General features: G+C 36.3%; 2 protein-coding genes across 2 annotated transcripts; one reads left to right on the top strand and one right to left on the bottom strand.

Annotated features, from left to right (window-relative positions):
* Positions 1-89: 89 nt before the first annotated feature.
* On the bottom strand, positions 90-3,543 carry LSm7 (U6 snRNA-associated Sm-like protein LSm7). The gene is made up of 3 exons (XM_089638002.1): positions 3,152-3,543; positions 2,796-2,979; positions 90-726 (listed from the first exon to the last, which is right to left on the bottom strand). The coding sequence occupies exons 1-3, from the start codon at positions 3,185-3,187 to the stop codon at positions 587-589; spliced, it is 360 nt and encodes a 119-aa protein (XP_089494128.1). The 5' UTR covers positions 3,188-3,543; the 3' UTR covers positions 90-586.
* A 558-nt stretch (positions 3,544-4,101) lies between these two features.
* brun (trafficking protein particle complex subunit brun) lies at positions 4,102-21,315 on the top strand. Its single transcript, XM_089632841.1, has 18 exons — positions 4,102-4,245; positions 4,524-4,732; positions 6,683-6,773; positions 7,001-7,240; positions 10,584-10,888; positions 11,202-11,378; positions 11,519-12,148; positions 12,242-12,406; positions 12,498-12,658; positions 12,897-13,137; positions 13,374-13,870; positions 13,945-14,261; positions 14,356-14,437; positions 17,092-17,216; positions 17,659-17,828; positions 18,412-18,609; positions 19,533-19,740; positions 19,865-21,315. The coding sequence occupies exons 2-18, from the start codon at positions 4,543-4,545 to the stop codon at positions 20,097-20,099; spliced, it is 4,032 nt and encodes a 1,343-aa protein (XP_089488967.1). The 5' UTR covers positions 4,102-4,245; positions 4,524-4,542; the 3' UTR covers positions 20,100-21,315.
* The last annotated feature ends 3 nt before the right edge of the window (positions 21,316-21,318 follow it).

The raw sequence follows: 21,318 nt of genomic DNA, 5'->3' as shown, positions 1-21,318 counted from the left end.
GTAGATGTTTAATACTTTCCTTTAGAAATGTGTGCAATATTATTTATAGAATTAAGTGTTGTTGTTTGATTAATTAATAAAATGACATGTTACAAAATAATCAGATGTTTCTTTTACCTTTTAAAACATAAAAATGAGAACTTATTATTATTTATTAATTTACTATGTCACCACCCATAATGATTTGCAAACACAAAGAAATAGATTTTAATGATATTTCATTTAGCTATTAGAGGTCACAGAAGTTTTTTTTTTAATCTAAAATCAGATCATAAAAAAACTAATAAACAAACCAAATTTCACACTTTACTTACGGTTCCATGATAACTCCTCACACTTTCAACACACCTTTAAAAGGTGATATAAAGTCATTAAAAGTGATGAAACAAAAACTACGTTAAATAGTTACATATATGTAACCTATTTAACCTAGTTTTTGTTTAATCACTTTTCATAACTTTATAACACTTTTTTACAGGTGTTCGAATTGTCATTTTGATGAGTTATCCGGTCACCATTAATTAGATACACTTTGTCTTGGATGTCTTCTTAAACTAGGAAATGCACATAACTGGGGGGAGGGTTTTCACACATCTTGAGCGATGAAAGGATTCTGAATAGCCTCCATGCCGTCGACTGGACAGATGAGGACCACAGAAGTTCCTCGGCAGACTACGAGCCCCAGAGGACGGGTATCTTCAACCAGTTTGTATGGGTCATCGGGATCTGAAATATTTAAACCAAATTCATATATAGAGAATGATTATAATAAGGTTTTTATTCCAGCATGGTTGTGTAGAAACCGGGCCTGCCCTATGCAGGCACCGAATTTTTAAGGCGCTGATGATACCTTATAACAAATGATGGACAATGATCACCTACTTAGACTTATGCGCCGGGTGCCGTTTGATACAGGGCCGGCCCTGTGTAGGGAGCAGTGGCGCTTTCTATTATTGATAGACAGTGATCACCTACTTAGACTTATGCGCCGGGTGCCGTTTGATACAGGGCCGGCCCTGTGTAGGGAGCAGTGGCGCTTTCTATTATTGATAGACAGTGATCACCTACTTAGACTTATGCGCCGGGTGCCGGTTGATACAGGGCCGGCCCTGTGTAGGGAGCAGTGGCGCTTTCTATTATTGATAGACAGTGATCAAATTCTAATGTGCCGGGTGCCGTTTAACCAGGGCGGTTTTTTCTAATGTGTAATGAGCAAACCCCCAAAGAATAACTGTCTTGGATTGATATATTTCTACACTTAGAACAGAGTGCCACTACGACATAGTAAAAAAAATATATGCCTGCACCAATGAATTTCCTGCCACAACTCCATAGTAAAAAAATCCACCAATGAAAATCCGGCCCAGCGCAGATTCCAGAATGCACAAGGAAGCTAAAAGAAACCTATGGTATATTTCATACAACCCTCTATATTTATTTAGTTAGAAGTCAATAAAATATAATTCATTTATATATTTGGTCCCCTTTGTATAAAGTTCACTCTAACAATATAGAAAGAGTTCAGCACAAATTTCTTAGACACGTAAATTTTGAGCTTAAAATTCCAATTGAATACATTAATTATATCAGTTTGATGAATCAATTGCACTGTCAACAGGAGCACACTGTCTGACAGGAGAATTATGTCAGACCTAGTTGTGTTACACAGTCATTAACAACTTAATTGACAGTCCTGTCTGCGTTGCCACTATTAAATTCCATATGCACAACCAACTATCAGACACTAATAAAATGCATGATCTGGGCAACAAGTTTGGGGGTACTATTGATATAACAAGTTTGGGGGTACTATTGATATATTTATTGACTCCATTTATAGAATGAAGCGTAATCTATACCAGCACTTTGTTGAATCCTAGCAAATTACAGTAGCGTTGGTAATGTAGTTTTAGTGATTTGTCTTATATGTAGAATTGTTCTAGTTTCTATGTTATTTTATGTTACTGTTACATGTTTATCTAATATTGTTTCATATTCAGTTTATCACTTTACTATTATTTAATGCTTTAAAAATTTTGTGTATAATTTTCAATAGCTAATTAGGTATATTCTGTTTTTAAAATCCACGTAAAAGCCCTGCTGAACGTAAAAAAAAACAAATAAAATAAAATACAACATAAAGTCTGTTTTGAACGGTGTTAGTAGGTATAGCTAGGCCAAAATTTGTTATTTTTGTGTTGTTGGACTTTGATTTAAAAAAAACATTACTGGATGCATTTGGGTGACATAACTGCGTCTGTGGGCTCAGAACCTAGGCACTTATACACATTTATTCACCTTTATAATAATATTAAGCGCAAATCTATAATAAAAACAAAATACAAATACACTAAATTGATGTTGTGTATAACATTAGAGTTTGCAGTTAAACAAAACATTATTGAAAGAAAATAAATAATAAAAACCACAATAGTAATAAAGTAGGTATTAGTTTCTCTCAAGTTCTGTGGTAGTAATCATTGTTAAAGCGTCGCCATAGTCCGCGAAGCCTGCTTAAATACTTGGACATGTCCTGTTCATACAGAATACCATTTCCACACAGGTTTAAAAATATCACAACATCTGTTACAAAAGCCACATTATGAGCAGTGCTTCAATCTTAATACGCAACCCAACTATGAACCTAATAACCTATTTTTTGCACGTTTTTCCAACTCCCCAGCATAAAGAATTGTTTCTTATACTAATTAAATTGGAACAAAGTGTTATTTAAATAATTAGGGCGTATTTAGCAGTAAAGAGTACAGAAATTTTAGCACATTTTGTTAAGTTACCTCTTAGGAATTCTGTCGTGTTGTCCAATACAAGGTTCAGAAGCGGGTCGTAGCCTTTAAGAATTCCAGCAGCCTCACGTCCACCGGCAAACTTAACCCTTATACTTTTCTCCAAGTATTTGCTTAGATCTAGAATGGATTCTTTGCGACGCTTTTCTTTGCCATCTCCACCACCACCCCCTTGCTAAAAAAACATTCATAAATTTAAGTAAAAAAAAAACAGATCATTTTTGATCACACTGATATTAGCATGTATGTGGGAAACTTTAAGAGCATCATTAAGAATTGATTTATGGATTCTGTCTCTACTTTAAAAACTTTATAAACAGAACTATGATTTTTTTGTAAACACAAACCTTGTTCTTATCTCCACCGGAATCTTTTGAATTCATTTTTATAGTAAGTTTAAGGAACGAAAGTACAAATGTTTGATAATTAAGGGGAAAAAATCGTCGAAATGAATATAAATCGAAGTTGACAAGCAATCATGCAAGCAACAAACGCCGGTGATATTTTAGGTTATGTCGATTGTCGATTTTGTTTACACTGGTTTAGACGTTATGTTTTTACCATAAATTGGTTTGTACTTGTACCGGAGTTGGTACGTAAATCCGTGACCGTGACGTCACGTTCGTATAGTAATCGCAAAGATTTTAGAATCTAATATCTTTGAGTAAACGCGGGTAAACGTCATAAATAAACCACTGACAAACGTCAGTCAAAACCATAAATAAACCTGAATAAACCAAAACGTATCTTTCGAAAATAAAAACGTGCTTATTGGTTATCTATGAGTGGTATATCGGGTATATCCATAAATAAGTAAATCACTTCAATAGATTAAGGACCAGCGATGCGAGAATGGTTTATTTATGAGCAATGCCATACCTATTGAAAATTCGGTAGATTTTCCGATTTCGGCAAAATCTACCGAAAATTTCAAAATCCGTTGAAGTGAAACTCTGCTGAATTATAAGCATTTTTTCTGAAAATGACAATGTGTACATTTTTTTCTTTACCCATGGATTCCACCTCCCCCTCTCCATGGATTTAAAAATATTGTGGGGAATAATTGTTCCTCGATATTCTTTATCTCCCCCCCCCCCCGACAGATTTTAAAAAAGTATTGTTGAGAATCATAATTCTGAATTCTATTTAGAAATTCAATGGGGAATTATTCTTCGCAGAAATTTTTTGGCTGTGGGGAATCCAGTACTGAGTGAGCAATACCCCACACAAATCCATTATTTTCATTTTCGCGGTATGGCATCACTGCTATGAACAACATTTTCACAGTGAGTGGTTTAATGGTGGTTTATTTACGATTCTCACATATGGCAGCACATAAGGCTTATGTCAAATTGGGAAAAACGTATATACCTACCTCAAAATAATAATATATTCATACGCGTCAATTTTTCAGCTGATACGTCAATAGACAGAATTTAAGGTAAGTTACGCCTATTTTTATTTTATAAACGCTTTCAAGTAAACACAAAAGGCTCCAAATATGTCATCGCAATTTGCACAAAATGACTAGCAATAGCATAGTATTAGGTCAACAAATCGAGGTACTTTTGTTTCGGTTGGAGGTACGTTTATTTCCTGATTTGGTCTATATACTACATTCTATCTAGTGGGCGTCTTTTCAATCATATAGCTTCCTATCACTATTATGGTATTAATGATGTTGTAAGTGATGTAGTAATAATGATGGTTCATTTTCAGTCCTATAAATGTGTGCTAAATGCGCTCGTCCGTGAGCGTGATGCTCTCGGGGGGGAGCAGCGAGGCTCCGGCGGCGAGGCCGGACTGGGCCCAGAGCGCCCCTCACCATGCCACGCTACTGCTGCTGGTCCGGGGGCTCGGCAGTCCGCTGCGTAACTTCAACAAGCTCTTTGAGCGCATACAGAAAGTTAGCAATGTGAAGATTACGGGTAAGATAAATCTTTCTAATTTTGAAAATTTTTGTTCTTATAATATTGATTCATGTTGACTTGATGGAGAATATCTATTTAGAACCCTTAATAGGGAATTAACTATCTCGTCCATCAGTTCCTCCAACTATTTTCTTGCCCTTGTTACAAATTACAGTAAACTTTTAGAACAGCTGGCCAAGCTTATTTTGCAAGTATGCACGTAAATTATTGCAGCTTTTATTTAAAAAAGTAGGGCATTAAATAAAAATGCAATGGACAAATATCAACAAATTTTAATTAAAAAAATTTAAAAAGTATAGAAGTATATTTCATGCAGTGGCGGCTCTTCTACGGAGATATTTTGGTCAATGACCTCCCAAAATATGCTGCAATAGTATTAATATAAAAAGGATTTAACAAACTACCCGATTATTAACTAAGTAACTAACTAACCAATACGCCGTTTCGCCGCAGGGGTAGGCAGAGAGGACGGACCGCCAAACAACTCGGTCTTGGCACACGCTCCTTGCCTCATTCACATTCATACATACTCATCTATTATTCTGACTCTTGACATGCCCCGACTCGAGTATCTGATTCACTTGATCGTGCCATGTCTTTCTCGGGCGTCCTCGACTTCTGCTACTATTCGCATTTGCATCATATATCCTCCTTACACTCCTTTCTTCGCTCATTCGCTCTATATGCTCAAACCATCTAAGCGTCCCTTTCTTAATCTTACTCATTACGCTTACATCCGCCTTGCACTCTGCGGATTTCCACATTCCTCACACGATCATACATGTTTTTACCACACATACGCCTCAGGGATCTCATTTCAACAGCATTCAATCTACTTTCATCCTTTCTTTGCCAGTTTCATGCCTCACTTCCATACATCAGGACATGTCCAAATTTTTACTCCAAAAACTCTTAGGAATCGCTGGTAAAAACTGTGTGTAAATAATTTCATTTGTTTTTTTAGTTGTTTTACTTTTCTATTATCTTCTTAAAAGTGAAATGTTGTATATTTTCTTAAAGATTTCAATATTTTATTATTAATAGGAACAGAACGGTTGTGACAACCCTCCAACATTGGTCGAATGTAGCGATTCTCAAGTGTGCGCATCGTTGTTACTGGGAAGTAAATTATGAACACTTATAAAAGTTTCTTAACTAAATACGTAAACAAAATATTCGACTCTGAAAATAGAAGAAATTTTTTTTTGCCGAATTTGGACTTCGCAAATTTGTTCATAACGTGGCGAGTAATTTGCGCTCCCATGTAAAAATGTCTATTCATTCAAAAGCAGATTTTACTTTTAAGAACTAAATGGTGATATTATAATGCGAGATGCCTATATACTGTCAGATTGATTTATTGACGAATCACAGTCAGCTTTACCCCCTTCGTTCTTCAACAGTTGATTTTACCCCTCACCTTTAATTTCTAGTCTATATATTCATATGTCTGTGATAAATACAGTTATCAAGACACTCATCAACCGCAATACACTACACTCAAATATAACACGCGCTCTCCCGAGGACCGACAAACTAACTCTTGCAGCGCGATAGTGCTGAATAGCACTCTAACGGTTAATATGTACATAATATATTTTTTTGAAAAAATATTTTGATTCAACTCAATTTAGAAAACAACTATTTGCATTCAGGGGGAATGGAAAATACTGCATTTAGAATTACAATTATGTGAAATGAAAGTTTTCTTTTGTATGGTACAGCCGCCATATTTTTACAATAATTTCTGTCCATACTATGACATTTTGGCATGTCGGTTTCCTGAAATCCATTTTGTATTAGTAAATATAAAATGGGTTTTAGGCAAGTTTTTTAATATTAAAAGTAGAGCTTACTATATCAAATCATGTCTTATTTCCACTTGACAAAATGATGTTTTTTTTTAATACAGTCAGCACTATCCTAATCCTACTTTGTTGATTCTAGATTCTTCCGGTCACGTTCGTGATATTTGGGTGCGTTATGTTCGAGAACACCCTGTGGAGAATAACGACTGGGGAGACTTTCAAACTCACAGGTAGGAACTTTTGTATTCATAATTTTCGCGCACTGTATTTCATGATAGTAAAATGAGTATCAAAGTTTCTATGTATTTATATTAACAGCATTAGTATTTCATGCCAGATGATTGCACCTCTCATTTGCTATTTGCATCCAATCTATTATGAAACTTAATAAATACAATTCATGTCAACTCCGTTGATTAACAACTGATTTTTATGGTACCTATTTATCTTTAACTAGGCGTCTTCTTGGTCTTATCACATTGGGCAAGTACGGCAACCAGACGGAGCTGAACGAGGTATGCCGCGTCCACGAGTCCCTAAAGGTGAAGTACTCCAGCACACTTTACGACTCCCGGGCCCTTCTCTTCGGGCCCGGAAAGCCTCACCGGGAGGGTAGCCCCATCGGAGACGTGCCGGACATATTCGAGGAGGAGAAAGCGCACAGCGAAAGAAGTCTCTCGTCACTGCAGAGCGATAGGTGAAGAAAACTGTAAACTAGTTTAATGCAAAGTCACTTACTATACGTTAAGCTGGTCTCACACGAGCGATATACTCTCATGATATATGTGGGCTTGTTTCACCATATCGCACATATATTGAGAGTATATAGCTCGTGTGAGACTAACATTAATATACACCTGTATTATAGTACAGTGAAACTCTCTTAAGAAGTTTTCCAAGGGACCGGGGAAAAAAAACTTCTTAAGTGGGAAAACTTCTTAAGTGGGATTCAATTTTAGCCATTTAATAACTCGAGTCCGGGGCATACGTCATTCCTATGTCTACCTACGTTAAATTGTCGTGAAAACAAGCTCATATGATCCAAGCGGTCAAAAAAAAAAATATATATATATACATCTTCTAGTTATCATGCGTTTCAATCTACATTTTAAATTTATGCATATGTATTTCCTAACCTTCAAACATAATTTACGACAAATGTCAGATGAAACATGATGCACGGCAATTTTTGATGTTTGAATGAAAAAAACCTAATTATAATGCATATTTTACCATCTCCCCCGCCATATAATCATGTTGTCATGTATTTAAAGGTGAAATATTCCGTATTAACCGTGATCCGATAGATTATCAAAAGTTTTTCGTGTTTTACAAATTCGATGGAATAAAAATTTTATACAATAATATTACGAAACATCTCTATGTTCATTATCAAAGGGAAGATTATTAAAGGAGGCGTCAAATGTATGCAAATGTAGATCTAGCCCACGTTGTCATTAAGGTTGAGTTTAATATAATCTTTCATGTTATTTCGGCCTTAAAGACGCTTGCATATTTGTTACATAATTCCGCATTGTTTATTCGTTCCATTGCTATTTTACCTAGTTAGGGGATTAGGAGACGGGGTATTTGGTTTATTTATTGGTTACGGCAGGTTACGGCTTACGGCCCGGCGGCCGACAAAGGGTTTTATGGTCTCAGGTACTAGGTATGGGTTTCAGTCAACGTCTTTCAATTTATGTCTTGGAAAAAGGTTCATTTTAGATATTTTGCGACACAATATTTCGTTTGTGTTGATTTTACCGCCGGATTTCTAAAACCTCTTAACCGGTCAGCAACGTAAGCAGATATACACGATAAAATAACGATAGCAGTCAAGTACAATAAGCGTGTTTACACGTCAACGCGTGTGTTTCCACAAAAATCGTCATAACTCCGTTATTCTTCTAGTGACATCCCTAAAACAAAAAGTAGAATATTCGTATTGAATGAAGCTTCACATCTCTATTCAAAGTTATCCATAGAAACCCGTAAAAAGACCTACTCAGTGGAAGCAAATTTTACCCGCCAAATCGTAAAACGACGCCAAGAAAGCCGTTTGACGTGCCGACCCGCCTCGCAAGTTTAATTATTTTTTTAAAAATATATTTTGTATGAAATGGTCAAAAAGTGAAGTGACAGAATTGTTTATTGTACATTTGTACGATGAAATAAGTGTTTTTTTTTTACATTATCCGTGATTTTAGTATCGTTTTTACATAAAACATTACAGGTGAGTCATTTTTACAATTTATTCATGTTTCCATTCTAAATTTAAATATTTACAAATGTTAATATTTATTTATGATACAACAATTTGAAAGCCTATTTTGTAACCTTTCTAAAACAGTTTTTACTATTCGGCTCCGTTCAGTAATGTTTCATTTATAGAGCTTTGATTGTGAGGCGGTAATAACACAACGTTTTCGTGAAATTGACATTTCGATAAAGACATTTTAGCTTCAAGTTCGCGAAAAGTCGGAGGGGTTAAGCGGGAAGCAGTTTTAGCTCTAAAACTTCTTATGTGGGAAAAAATCGTGTTTTTTGTATGGAATTTTCAAGGGACCAAAAATCAAAACTTCTTAAGCGTGAAAACTTCTTAAGTGGGAACTTCTTAAGCGAGTTTTACTGTATTCATATAAGTTTACATTTTTAGTTTATTCACTATTTAGAGTTAAATTTAGCACAGAAGGTACTGTTGAAAACTCTTGATGGTTGATGATACTAAGAAGGTAGATTGGATATTCCATCTTTTAGTCATGGTTTAGTCAAAACTTCATAATTCTTACTCCGTTTTAACATTTAAAACTAAGCTCATGGAAGCTTAATGAAGCTCAAGATAAGAAGTTTTGATTAAAAATATAGTCAAAATTGGGGTACAAATTTGACTAAACACATCTAAAAGATGAAACGACCCGGACTAATGATAGTTTTACACTTTGATTACGTAGTTAAATGATGTTAAAACACGACAAAAATGTCAAAAAACGTCAATAACGTAACAACACATTAGTAAGTTATTAGTCTTATCTGAACTGTATAGTAACATATTAAGTGTAGTTGAATTTCCAAACATTTTTTTCACAGTGTTACATTCTAGTGGCATTGGTGTCTGAGGTCGTTGATTTCTCAAAAAATAGCAAAAGTGTACGATGAACAACGCTTAACTTAACTTTAATTATGAGAAACAATAACATATATTGTTTCAGTCATCACTTCAGATGTGTGAAATGGAAATCAATTGACCGTCTACTTAATTTTCGTCCACACTGTGCATTTGACAGGTTACTAAACACAAAAATAGACAACGGTTCTAATTAGTGATGTAATGTACCAGTTCTGCGTACTTTTCACTTCGGCTTCTGCAAAATTATAACGGAAGTTTTACCAAACTTTCTAGGATGAGTTCCTTAGCAATAGTGGCGGAGTGCGTGCACCGCAGGAGTGTGGGCAGGGAGCGGGTCGTGGAGCAACCAGCACGCGGCAGTGCCTTGTGATTCCTTTTGTTTTTTGGATTACTAATAATTAAGTAACAAGTGTATGTCGTTTTGTGCATTTTTCTCGCTTCCCACCTATTATTGGGTGAAAACTCGGCAAATTAACATTTTGTTAAATAAAACTTATCATTGTTAAATTTTGAATATTGAAATTAAAATACATATGATTGATTCACTTCATCCAACGAAAGTGTTTAAAGACTTTCTATTCTACCCGTCCTCATTGAATACCAATTGCCCATCCGCTTGCTCATCCCCAAAAAAAATATCTCGCGTCTATTTACACTTGCACTACGCACTCGAATTTCCTACTCAAAGTGTAAATCGGCCATTAATCATTTTTAATAATGCTCAACCACAAAATTTGCTGGTTAAAATTGTATTTATCCTCATTGATTATTTGATTCTCATCCTTAATGGCTCTTTCAGTTTTTTGTTCAAGTAGTTTTAAAATAATTAGTTAAGAAACCAAAATAGTTAGTAATCTTTTATCCACTATGACATAAAATTACATGTTGTGTTTTAAAGTTAATTTATTTTCAGATCATCATCTCTACCATGCGAAGTATCTGACAGCTTATCATCAGTAGACAGTTTCCAACGACCATCATCTTTGAGTATAAGTAATCCTCTGCATGAGGACTATAACTATACAACTCCTTCAAATTTCAAGACCAGAGCAATGTTCTACAGCGAAACAGATCCTTGTTTAGACCTAGAGAAGAACTTGGAAGAATACATCAGTTCCTTATTTTGGATTTTGGAGTCCAAGAGATTGGAACGGTCCAGAGAGAAACTTGAAAAGGTGTCTCTGATTTTGGCTCCTTTTGAAAAGAAAGACATAATTGGCAAGTACCTTCATTGCTTGTAAAAATTTGAATGCCGTCGTTAATTAATATGCATAATATATATATATTTAATTATTAATAATTCCTGTATTAATAATAAATGTGATAATTTTTATTTTTATTTTACACAAAATGATCTTACAACAAATAGACTATTTGCTACAACACGGCCCAAGCTAGCGTATCAAATACGGAAAATTAATAGAATGTAACAAAAAATGTAATAAAATAATAAATGAACTCTCTCAAACTCAAATGTGTGTGTTTGTACAAAAGATTGTTCATGAATTTTTGTTAATGGTGATGCTTTCAGGGCTGGACATGGAATCTCGTAACAATAAGAAACGGAGCAATGGCAGGATGACCAAACACTTGGCCGATCTTACACTGCAGGCTGGTCTGGTTTCCGATTGTCTGAGTCTATATCATTCTGCTGCTGAAACTCTCAAAGCCGTCAATGATTGGCTGTGGCTTGGAGCAGCCTATGAAGGTGAGATATTCATGTTGTGTCAAGAGGTTATTTTTTAATAACATCTATAAAGAAATAATAAAAGTTTCACATTTTTCGTGTTTGAGAGTGGTTAATATTGTCTTAAATTATTAAAAATTTAAGTTTACTCTTGATTTTAGGTCTTTGTGCAGCATCAGCCATTCTTCTCTACCCCAGTCTAAGAAATCCAGCTCCGCTGCAAAGGAATGCAAGTCTTCAAGAAAGCTCTCCCAACAAGATACGATCCTTGTCAATTTTTCAGCAACAGACAGATGCCCTCACAAAGCAAAATATAATTTTGTCACCTTCGAAAATTGTTCAGCCGTCTAGTCCGGTGAGCGTGCACAGCGATCACACGCCCCCTTCATCTTCAGATAGTATTGATACGTCATCCAGGCTTTCTTTGACTGATAATAATGAAAGCGATTCTCTAGCATCGTCCAGCGATAATATGGAGCAAAACCAAAGGATATCGCTTCCTTCAGAAGCTGGCTTTAGCCGACACTCGCAATTACACATTCAATTTATTCTTTCCGCTGAAGATATAGTCAAAAGATACAAGGAGGCCATAATTTACTACAGTAATTATAAGAATGCTGGTATTATTGAGACGGAAGCAATATTTAAAGCAGCTAGAATATGCGTAGAACAAAACAGCAGCTTGCAAGCTGCTAATATATTGCAAAATGTTATTCTCATCAACTTGAATTTGAGTGAACAAGAAAAAATACAAAGATTTGATACTCTCTCAGAAATGTATCAGGAAATAGGTAAACCTTTTTCTTTTCAAAATTCATTAATTTAGGTTTGATTTTCAATAGTAAATTATGTATGTACATTCTTATCATTTGCGTTTTTTGCAGGATTCCTCCGCAAGGTTGCCTTTTGCCAGCGTCTTGCAGCAACACGACAAGTTAGCCCCAATAATCCCAACCCTGACTGGCAACGGTGCTATTCTCTCATGTTACATAGCTTCCCTGGTCACAAACTGAGCTTGGATCCCAACCAAGTTGTTCAGCATCAAATTGGTAAGTTAACTTATTCTACAGTAGCGTAAAAATACCATATACCTAATAAACCAGAAAAAATGAGCTGAACAATATGTAATTGTATTTGTAGGTTGGCCAGCATTGCAAATTCAACTACTACAGGAACTAGTGGTGGCGGCCAAGCGCATGGGTCACCCTGCTCTCGCCACCCGTCACATGACATTCTTAATCCAAACCATGTGGCCCCATCTCAGCGCTCAGGAGAAGAGAGATCTTGCTATTCAACTGCAGGTATAACATACCATTTATAACATCACACTGTCCACTGCCTAACCACTGCTAGATTCTATACACTTCCCATACTGCTTCCCGTCTCCTTGTAACAATACATTATTTTGTAACAATACATTATTACATTTGAACATAATACTATTAGCACTAGCTTGTTTGAACCATTTTAAAATTTGTCTACTCTCCTCCCTTCGCACTAAAACGATCATAACCTACATAATTTGTCTTTTGTTTTCAGGCTCTCTCAGCCCAGTGTGAGGGTGGGCCTGTTCCTTTAGTCCTGGAGTGGGGTCAGGTGATCCCCCCAGCCAACCTGACTCAGGTGCCTCAGTGCTCCCGTTTCTGGGTCCGTCCCCCGCCACCCTCCCGCGCCCCCAGGATTAAGAACCCCACCAAAGTCCCCCAGGGACCGTTCCTCTTTACTCCAATACACTTTGGCAGCCTAGACAGGAAACCCAAGAAGCCCACGGGGAAATTAGGTCAGGATCATTCTATATTCTCATCATAAGTTAATTCCATCAACGGAATGTTGGCCTTTAATGTTGGCTTGTTGTTGAATTTTAATTTTACACGAACCAACATAACTTTATGTACATCACTTTATCTAGTAACAAATCGCCTTTGGCGTACACAAATTTGTGTACGCCAAGTACAGTGTTTCATTTAATAATGTTCATATTACAAATTTATTCATTTCCACAATTTATTTTTGCAGAATATCAGTGGGTTGAAAATGATACCTGCGAAGTGCAATTGAAACTGACCAATCCTCTACCGTTTGAGCTGAAAGTCTCCAATATGCGGCTTTTGACAGCTGGGGTGGTGTTTGAATCAATACCCGAAACTGTTATACTTCAACCCGACACTCCTACGATGGTCACGCTACTCGGAACTCCAAAAGAATTTGGTCAATTGGATATCCTTGGATATTCAACGCACACCCTCGGAGTTAAATCTAATTGCCGTCTGAAACATATGCCGGAAAGCTGCAAATTCATGCCGATGTATACGATTGATGTCATACCGAGTCTACCCATAATGGCTCTTGAGACAAATCTTCCTCCGTCACCCACATTCAGCACCCTACCTAACTATGAGAACATTGTGTCTTCGGCAAGTGTGTCCCTTTATAATGGACAGAGTACAGAATGTACAGTGACCATCACTAACACCAGCGATGTGCCAATCCAGTTCATCCATGTTGCAGTACAGGTAACTATTATTTTTCATCATGAAATATTTACTGTGCAACAAAAAATACATAACCTAATTTATGAAATTTCTAGTCTACATTAGACAATCAGCTGCAGTCCCAAATGTTTAAGTGGAGTGACGAAGAGATACAAAAGCAGCTCCCGATAGAAGCCAACGGCACAGCAGTGTTCACCCTGCACCTGTACGCAGAGGCAGACTTCTTGGACATCGGGGGCATCGGAGGGGATGCACTCTTCCCCAACAGCCTGAACTCTAACAGCGTCCCTTCGCGTGTTAACTCACCCACCCCTAACCAGACCAACAGCTCTCTTCCTCATACAAACAGCTCTTCACTGCCGCACACCAATTCTTCCTATCCCATGAGGAATCAGCTCTCAGCTAGTTTCAGGTAAACTGCGTCATAAAATTGTCCCAGAAAATAAATAGCATTATTTCATTTTAAGTAGCAATTTTTTACATCTACATATTTGTACTGTTTTCAGGTCATCAAATTCACACAGCACCGCATGGTCCGCTCCAATATCCGTCTTGCCACCTACAAAGGGAAGACAAATCGATGCCCAGGTTTGTTTAAAAATTACTATTACTGTTTATATTCAATGTTTATTACATAACTAGCGCAAACCCTGAAAAATCACGTAATTAAAAAGGCATTCACCTATATATTATATAACATACTTTTTCAAAAGGAATATAGGTACATACTTATAATAATAGGTACAAGAGAGTATAATAAAAGGTGTTGCGGACCGACAATTGGTACATTTGAATGGACTGTAATTTCAACGAGATAGAAAGAATCAAGCGATTGTGTTTATTTATTACAAGGAAAATTAGGATTGGGAAAAAGGAGGTCCTTACCTTGTGAATGATGTTTATTTCATTTGGAAGTTCTTGTGTTTTCTGGGAGGTTTTGTGGGCATGATTAGTTTATAGATGTACATCTAGGTCCGTTATTTCCACAACACAAACTGTTTTGTGATCACCACACAACAATATTTAATGTATTTTCACTTGGGGATGATACTTTATACTCTTTTACTTTTCATGAGATTAATTTTTAGGAGGTGCTAAAAATATGCAACAATGAGTATTCAAACATAAAAAACAAACACTTGCTTTGGCTTCTTTTTTCAAATCTTCTTCGTCGAGTCGAGATTTTTAGGAAAGAAACAAAAGAAGGGAAAATGCAATTTAGGTAGGAACTGGAATTTGGGATAATCATAAAACTGTTTCAATATTAAATAAGAGGGTCACTTTGGCCTGTAGATTTTCTACATAAACAAAGTGTCGTAAATTATCATTATCACACTTGCATATGAGAATCGCTGAAAATAAGCAAATTCTAGAGACTGGAGGATATGAGTTGCATTAGGGGGCAAGCATTCTGATAAGATTCTTCCGTTGATACGTCACAGCAGTGACGGTTCTTCCCTTAGGTCAATTGGTGTTTGACCCCCCAAAATTATAAGACAGTAATAATAATAAATTATGTGCATCCAAATAACTCGTCTTATTCTTAATTTATTTGAAATGTGCCGCGATACAGCTGCGAACGGCGGCGGCGAGTCACAAGCAGTGATGAGCAGTTACATCTGCTGTCTCTAATAGAAGCTTTCATTCACAAGTCCACACGATTCGCTGGGTAAATTTAAAGAGTGTCCCCTTTGGCATCTTCTGTCCCTATGCCAAAGAATAAACGAGATGGCTCCATGTCTTTCGTCGATGTAAAAATTAAGTACTGAAGAAAGATTAGGGACGCTTAGGTCATGGCCGTGAGCGAGACAGTACGATGAATATTATGTTTTAAGGAGATGGTAACATAGACATATGTCGGTTTTTCATTTTGCACGCTTGTCGTGTGTGGAACATTGGTTGTTTTTCAATTGCTTTGTACCGCGGACCGGAGTTTCTTATTTTACTTACTTTAATATTGTGCACAACTACATCAAAACGTAATCTCTTAAAAATAATTTTCCATGAGTACATGGATTGTGTAGTCATTTCCAATTTACTATATTAACATGATATGTATTTAGAGTCGCAGACTTACAAATTGATATAGATAATAATATATGGGAATTTTTCTCAATATCAAATAAAGATTAGTCACACATTTTTTTCAAATGACCTACCACGCCTGGATCCCTAGAGCCGCCTCTGGATGACAGGTTGTCTCCAATTACCTACTACTTTCCGGGCATTGCACCCAGTGAGCCAAAGTTACTTGAAACATCATATGCCAATACTTCGTTTCCTAAATTTAGGCAACTAAACTTATATTAAACATGAAAACCATGAATTTTCAAATGTCGCACTCCTAAACGCATGGCTAACAACAAAAAATACAGTTATCATTATAAATTTACCAAAAATCTCAGTTACACAACAAAGTTTGGAAGCATGAAGCATGATTAACTGTAAAAACTTTGAGCGACACTGACAGAAGAGTACATATACACAAAGTGACCAAAACGGCGATGAGGCGAGCGCCTATACTAATAGACGTTTATCATTTTCTGGAACCAAAACGCTCACTAAAGTGATTGCGATGCGGCAAGAAGTTCAAACTTTTTTTAGATTTAGGCTGATGAGCCCTCTAGGGCTAAAATAAACCGCATCGACGGTACCTACTTTATCCCTTGTAAAATATTTATATTTAGGTACCTACTTTATCGAGTTCCAACTTTGAAAATGATAATTAAATTTGATTTCATTGAACTTTGAACATAAATCTGTGAACTCACCTGCGAACTGTAACTGTAACCCTCGGCTACCGTTGCAGACATGTTACCTACATAGACCAGGCTCTATTGTGTACACTCTTATTATACACGTTATACATGCGTCGGCTCGCCGCGAGTTGTTCGCTAGCGTAACAGTGCTTGCAGATGAGTACGCTGCTTTATAGGACAGAACACGACACACTCACTTTATCACAGACAGCCGAAATTAGTATGTTTAATGAATAGTTTAACTACAATTGTACTTCGCAAGTTAGAAAAAGGAAATAATCAATTTTATAATTACATCTGCTCTGATGATGGACACCGTAACGCTGTCCGAAATGTTGACTGAGAAGAAGGGAGCGCAGCATGGCATAATAACCCAAAATCTCGCAACAATACTTTTGGCCGTTAAAATCTAAAATCATATCCAATTTAATTTTGCTTGTTCAGTTTGTATACAGCTTGTATACACAATATGTATTATTTTAGATGATGATACGTTACTCTGGCGGCGCTGGAAAGGAGACATATTGCCGACAAGGTGCCTTGCACATCAACATGGAGCTGCTGCCCAGTGTATCCATCACACATTGGGATGTGTTACCTGCCGAAGTGTAAGCATCTTTCAATGAAAGAAATTGTTTTTTTCTTTTAGGTCCGTTTGCATTTTCCTTTATAAATAATTATTCAGTATTCTGTCTTTGCTGAGAATTACTTCAGCTTGAGCCGTTAAATTATAAGGTCTTTAGTTATGAGAAAGATACCTGCAAGCCTTCTGGTATTTCTTTTCAGTTTCTTATGGTTAAGGCTGCGGCGTTATAGTAGTCCCAGTGAGAGGTTATACATTACTAACCTAACTTAAGCTTAGACCTCTCAGAACTCCTTAATCCTGCAAATTTATTAAATGGAAGCCTCATTTTCATTAGAATGGTGGGAATTCCCAAGAAATTCACATGAATTTTCAATATGAGATTCCTAATAATCGAAAAAAAGAGAGTTCTCAAATTAATATAACTTCTGATAATTGCTGATTGACATTTTTTTACTTGCCCCCAGTCCAAGCCAGCTGTATCTAGTACTGGACGTGACAAACCTGACAACGGGAGACATGGCCCTGGAATACTCAGAAGGTCGGCGCATGCTGCTCAGTGGTGCAGAATCCTGCCGAGTTCCTGTGCCCTTGGACAGGTGTCCCCTGAACATGCCCATCCCACCTCCACCTCTGGGTAAACAGACTATTATAATTCACCACAAGGTATACTGACACTGACAGAATGCATGAGGTCATTAAAATTACTTCTGAGTTTATCGCATTATGGACCTGTTGTTGAGAAGTCCATTGTAACTAATCTTTTTGTTATAAGCGTCTTTTTTGAGAAATAGGAAAAGGTTACGATCAAGCTATCAGCGGTATACCACATACTATGTTATGTCCTTTCATATCTTACTTTCGATCTACATACTTCTATTTCACAGTTTCTACATGTCTACGGCTTGATGATTTTTAAAATAAAAATTCTTTATAATAAGGAAATCCTGTCAATTTTTATCAATAACGACATTCTAACTTAAATGCCAGTAGGTATATATTGTTATACCTACATTGTTTTAATCATTTCAATAAATTTGAAATATTTGACGTTTTTGGGTCTCGCCAAATCGCCAATCTATGGGAATGTCTGTGTGACATCACCAGTCACAAGGAACCCACATTTTATTTCAACAGGCACTATATTTTGTATGGCGGCATTGAGAGTTGAGATATTTTTGTTCAGTATTATTATATTATTGCATTGTTTTGTTTTTTAGATCGTGACATGGAACCCCGCTCAATGACAAACAGTACGGTTAACAGTATAGAGCAGCTCTGTTCCGATCACTTGAGTCGCCAAGTAGACCTCAAATGGCACTTGCTGAATGAAGACATTATCGGGAAGGCATCTGTCAAGGGTATTACACTCTCCCAAGGAATGATGGACATTGTGAGAATGTCTCCATTGAACTGGGGTAAGATACTTTTATTGTTATTGTAAAGCTGGACACACGGCAGAGCCAGCGAGCCCAGCCGAAATAAATTGCGCTTGGGGGAACTTGGTGGTTTCCGTGGATCAGCAACCTCCTCTTGATATTCGGCGAGTCCGAATTCTCGGCATTTGGACTTCCATCAGAATCATAGGTTTACAACTGGCAGAAAGGAGAACCAAGCTCTTATCACAACTTATGACACCCGTTGAGGTGTCGCAAAATAAACCCGTCATAGCACAGAATCTAATTTATACACTTCCATCCATTCAATGTGTAAAAAAGTATAAAATCTTTACGTATAAAAATTTGTGGTGAGAAAAATGAAGATAATGTTGGTAGTTCTTATTCGAAGTATGATACAGTTAAATATGACCAGAGGAGATAGGGTCCCATTAGCTCAGTTGGTAGAGCGGTGCCCTGGCAAGGAAGGGTCCTGGGTTTGAGTCCTAGATGTTACCGTATCTTTTTCTGATTTTTCTGTTTCAGATTTTCGTTCAGGAATCGCTAATATTGTCTTCAATAATTAAAGTAAAAAATCCGCCAAAACTACACGACAACGGCGTAGTTCGAGATCAAAATATCAAACAACCATAGATGTACCACTCAGCCAGTACTCGGCTGTCAACAGTTTTTCCCAAAGGCATTCAGAGTTTTTCATTGGTGGATATAGTTAGGCAACAATATGACATCACAAGGCATGGAGATTAATGTGTCTTTTCTACAGTTACAATTTTCGATCAGAGAAAAACCCCCCTGGTAGTGTGTACTTTTCACAGTGCGTTTTTGACATTGTTTGCATGCATACCCCTTTACCATCAAAAACCTCACTAATGTCATCAATTATGGTACCTACCTATATAACCAGTTGTTGTTGCAATATTTAATATCTCAATATCATTTTTCAGAGGTGAGCTTCAACTCCCAATGTATAAAGCCCCAGGAAGAATACAGTTGTGCAGCCGGAGAATGTATTTCTCTCGCTGTGGCGGTATCCAACCATCTTGATAGACCTCTCAAGAAACTAAGCCTGTCTGTCCAGTTTTATCAAGATCACCAGAATGGCATTCACAACTACAGACTGGATAACAGGGTTGCTACAGCAGGAACTAATAAGTATATTAAACTATTCATTCTGTAAAAATAAGCTACAGTTTTAATGTATCAATGCAATCTGATCCTCATATTGTTTACATGGGAGATTTTTTCAGTTGTATTTAATTTTTTTTTTTTTTTTCAGGGTAACTTTGCCAATATTGGAAGAATCAGGAAAAATTAGTCACGAGTGTTCCGTTGTATTTTTGACCCCTGGTCAGTACAAGGTAGATATACAATGTTCTACGTCTGAGCCCATCGAAGAAAACTTAGACAATTCCATGCTGGACTATCCGTCCGAGATCCCCCACTGTGCATTACCAGAAGTCAACCATGTCTGGAGATTTATTCCACCCGTTGCTATAAGCGTTGCAGATTAGAAATTTCAATGAATTTCACTTTAGGAATTTATCTTTCATTCATTGTATAACATGCATTATATCCCTTCCAATTTGAGACTATTCTTGCACTATTCCATTATGTGATGTACAAATATTTTCATTTCAGAAAGTGGTTTAAATATTTTTGTTTGATTTTTTTAATAATATGAATGAAACAAGTTTTAGTTTTTTGAGCCATGTTTATTTTTTGTAAGGAAATACATTATTTGTTATAATAAATTATAAAACATACCCGTAATAAATTATTTATTTATTTCACACAATAGACCTGAATTATTATAGCATGGATGGATTAATCGCATTGGCTGCATATACATAAATATATGTAGGGTGTTTGTTTAAATCCCTGAAAAGAGTCCTTTCTCAGTGCAACATAATTTTTACCCAAAAAGTATAGGGAATTAATCTATGATTAAATACACATATTATATCATTAACTAATAAAAAATACTGCCAAAAATCAGTATCAACTTTTCGTGGCACGTTAAAACTGTTTTGTGGCGAGTATTGCAGATAGGCGGTATTTCATTGAAAATATAACCGATGTTGGTTGTCTGTTTTTGATTATTTGCTGCTGTGTGTGATAATGGTAGTCTAGTGGTGGTAGACTAAGTCAATAGGCGGAATTCGCTTCTCTATTGAATTTCATAAAAAAGTGATTTTTCGACTGTATGTCGCTTAGGCGGTATCGTTTCTTCATCGGCAATATGGTTATAATATTTTCTTATTGATTGTTAGAATTTCCTAAAAATTATTAAGTCTATTCTGTTTTTACACAGTTTTGAAATAACACAGTTCACAAAACTTAATGGTAATACATATGATATCCATAATTAGAATTTCAAGTGATGTAAGTGATTTTGTACCAAACAATGCCAAAATTTATGTGTATATTGTCTGACAGTGACGTAATATAATATGTACATTATACAGTGGAGCCTTCCAATTTTCCATCACTGTCTTCGTTTTACACTATCTATGGTATTCTGTGAAACGTATCCTCCATGTAAAAACAGAATTAAGCGTATATATGTATTATCTGTTTGTCATTTGCTTACAAATATTATACAATACTAATCAGTGAGACATAAAAAGTATTACATATTTATGCATTATTCGTACAAAAGCGAGTGAAATCAAAAATGTCATAAAACATACAAATTTCGGTTGTCTATGATGATGTGAAATGTTCATGCTG

The sequence above is a fragment of the Hesperophylax consimilis genome, chromosome 1 (genome assembly GCF_061612785.1).
Source record: "Hesperophylax consimilis isolate HC1 chromosome 1, BYU_Hcon_1.0, whole genome shotgun sequence".
Taxonomy (NCBI): domain Eukaryota; kingdom Metazoa; phylum Arthropoda; class Insecta; order Trichoptera; family Limnephilidae; genus Hesperophylax; species Hesperophylax consimilis.
The sequence above is the reverse complement of the archived record's forward strand: the minus strand, read 5'-3'. Positions and strand labels throughout refer to the sequence as shown.

Excerpts from the sequence above, each read along its gene's own strand:
- LSm7 (XM_089638002.1), bottom strand. The coding sequence starts at position 3,187 with ATGAATTCAAAAGATTCCGGTGGAGATAAGAACAAG. Across the intron at positions 2,980-3,151 it reads CCGGTGGAGATAAGAACAAG|CAAGGGGGTGGTGGTGGAGA; the intron begins GTTTGTGTTTAC and ends ATGTTTTTTTAG. Across the intron at positions 727-2,795 it reads CACGACAGAATTCCTAAGAG|ATCCCGATGACCCATACAAA; the intron begins GTAACTTAACAA and ends TAAATATTTCAG.
- brun (XM_089632841.1), top strand. The coding sequence starts at position 4,543 with ATGCGCTCGTCCGTGAGCGTGATGCTCTCGGGGGGGAGCAGCGAGGCT. Across the intron at positions 13,138-13,373 it reads GAAGCCCACGGGGAAATTAG|AATATCAGTGGGTTGAAAAT; the intron begins GTCAGGATCATT and ends TTATTTTTGCAG. Across the intron at positions 14,262-14,355 it reads CAGCTCTCAGCTAGTTTCAG|GTCATCAAATTCACACAGCA; the intron begins GTAAACTGCGTC and ends TACTGTTTTCAG.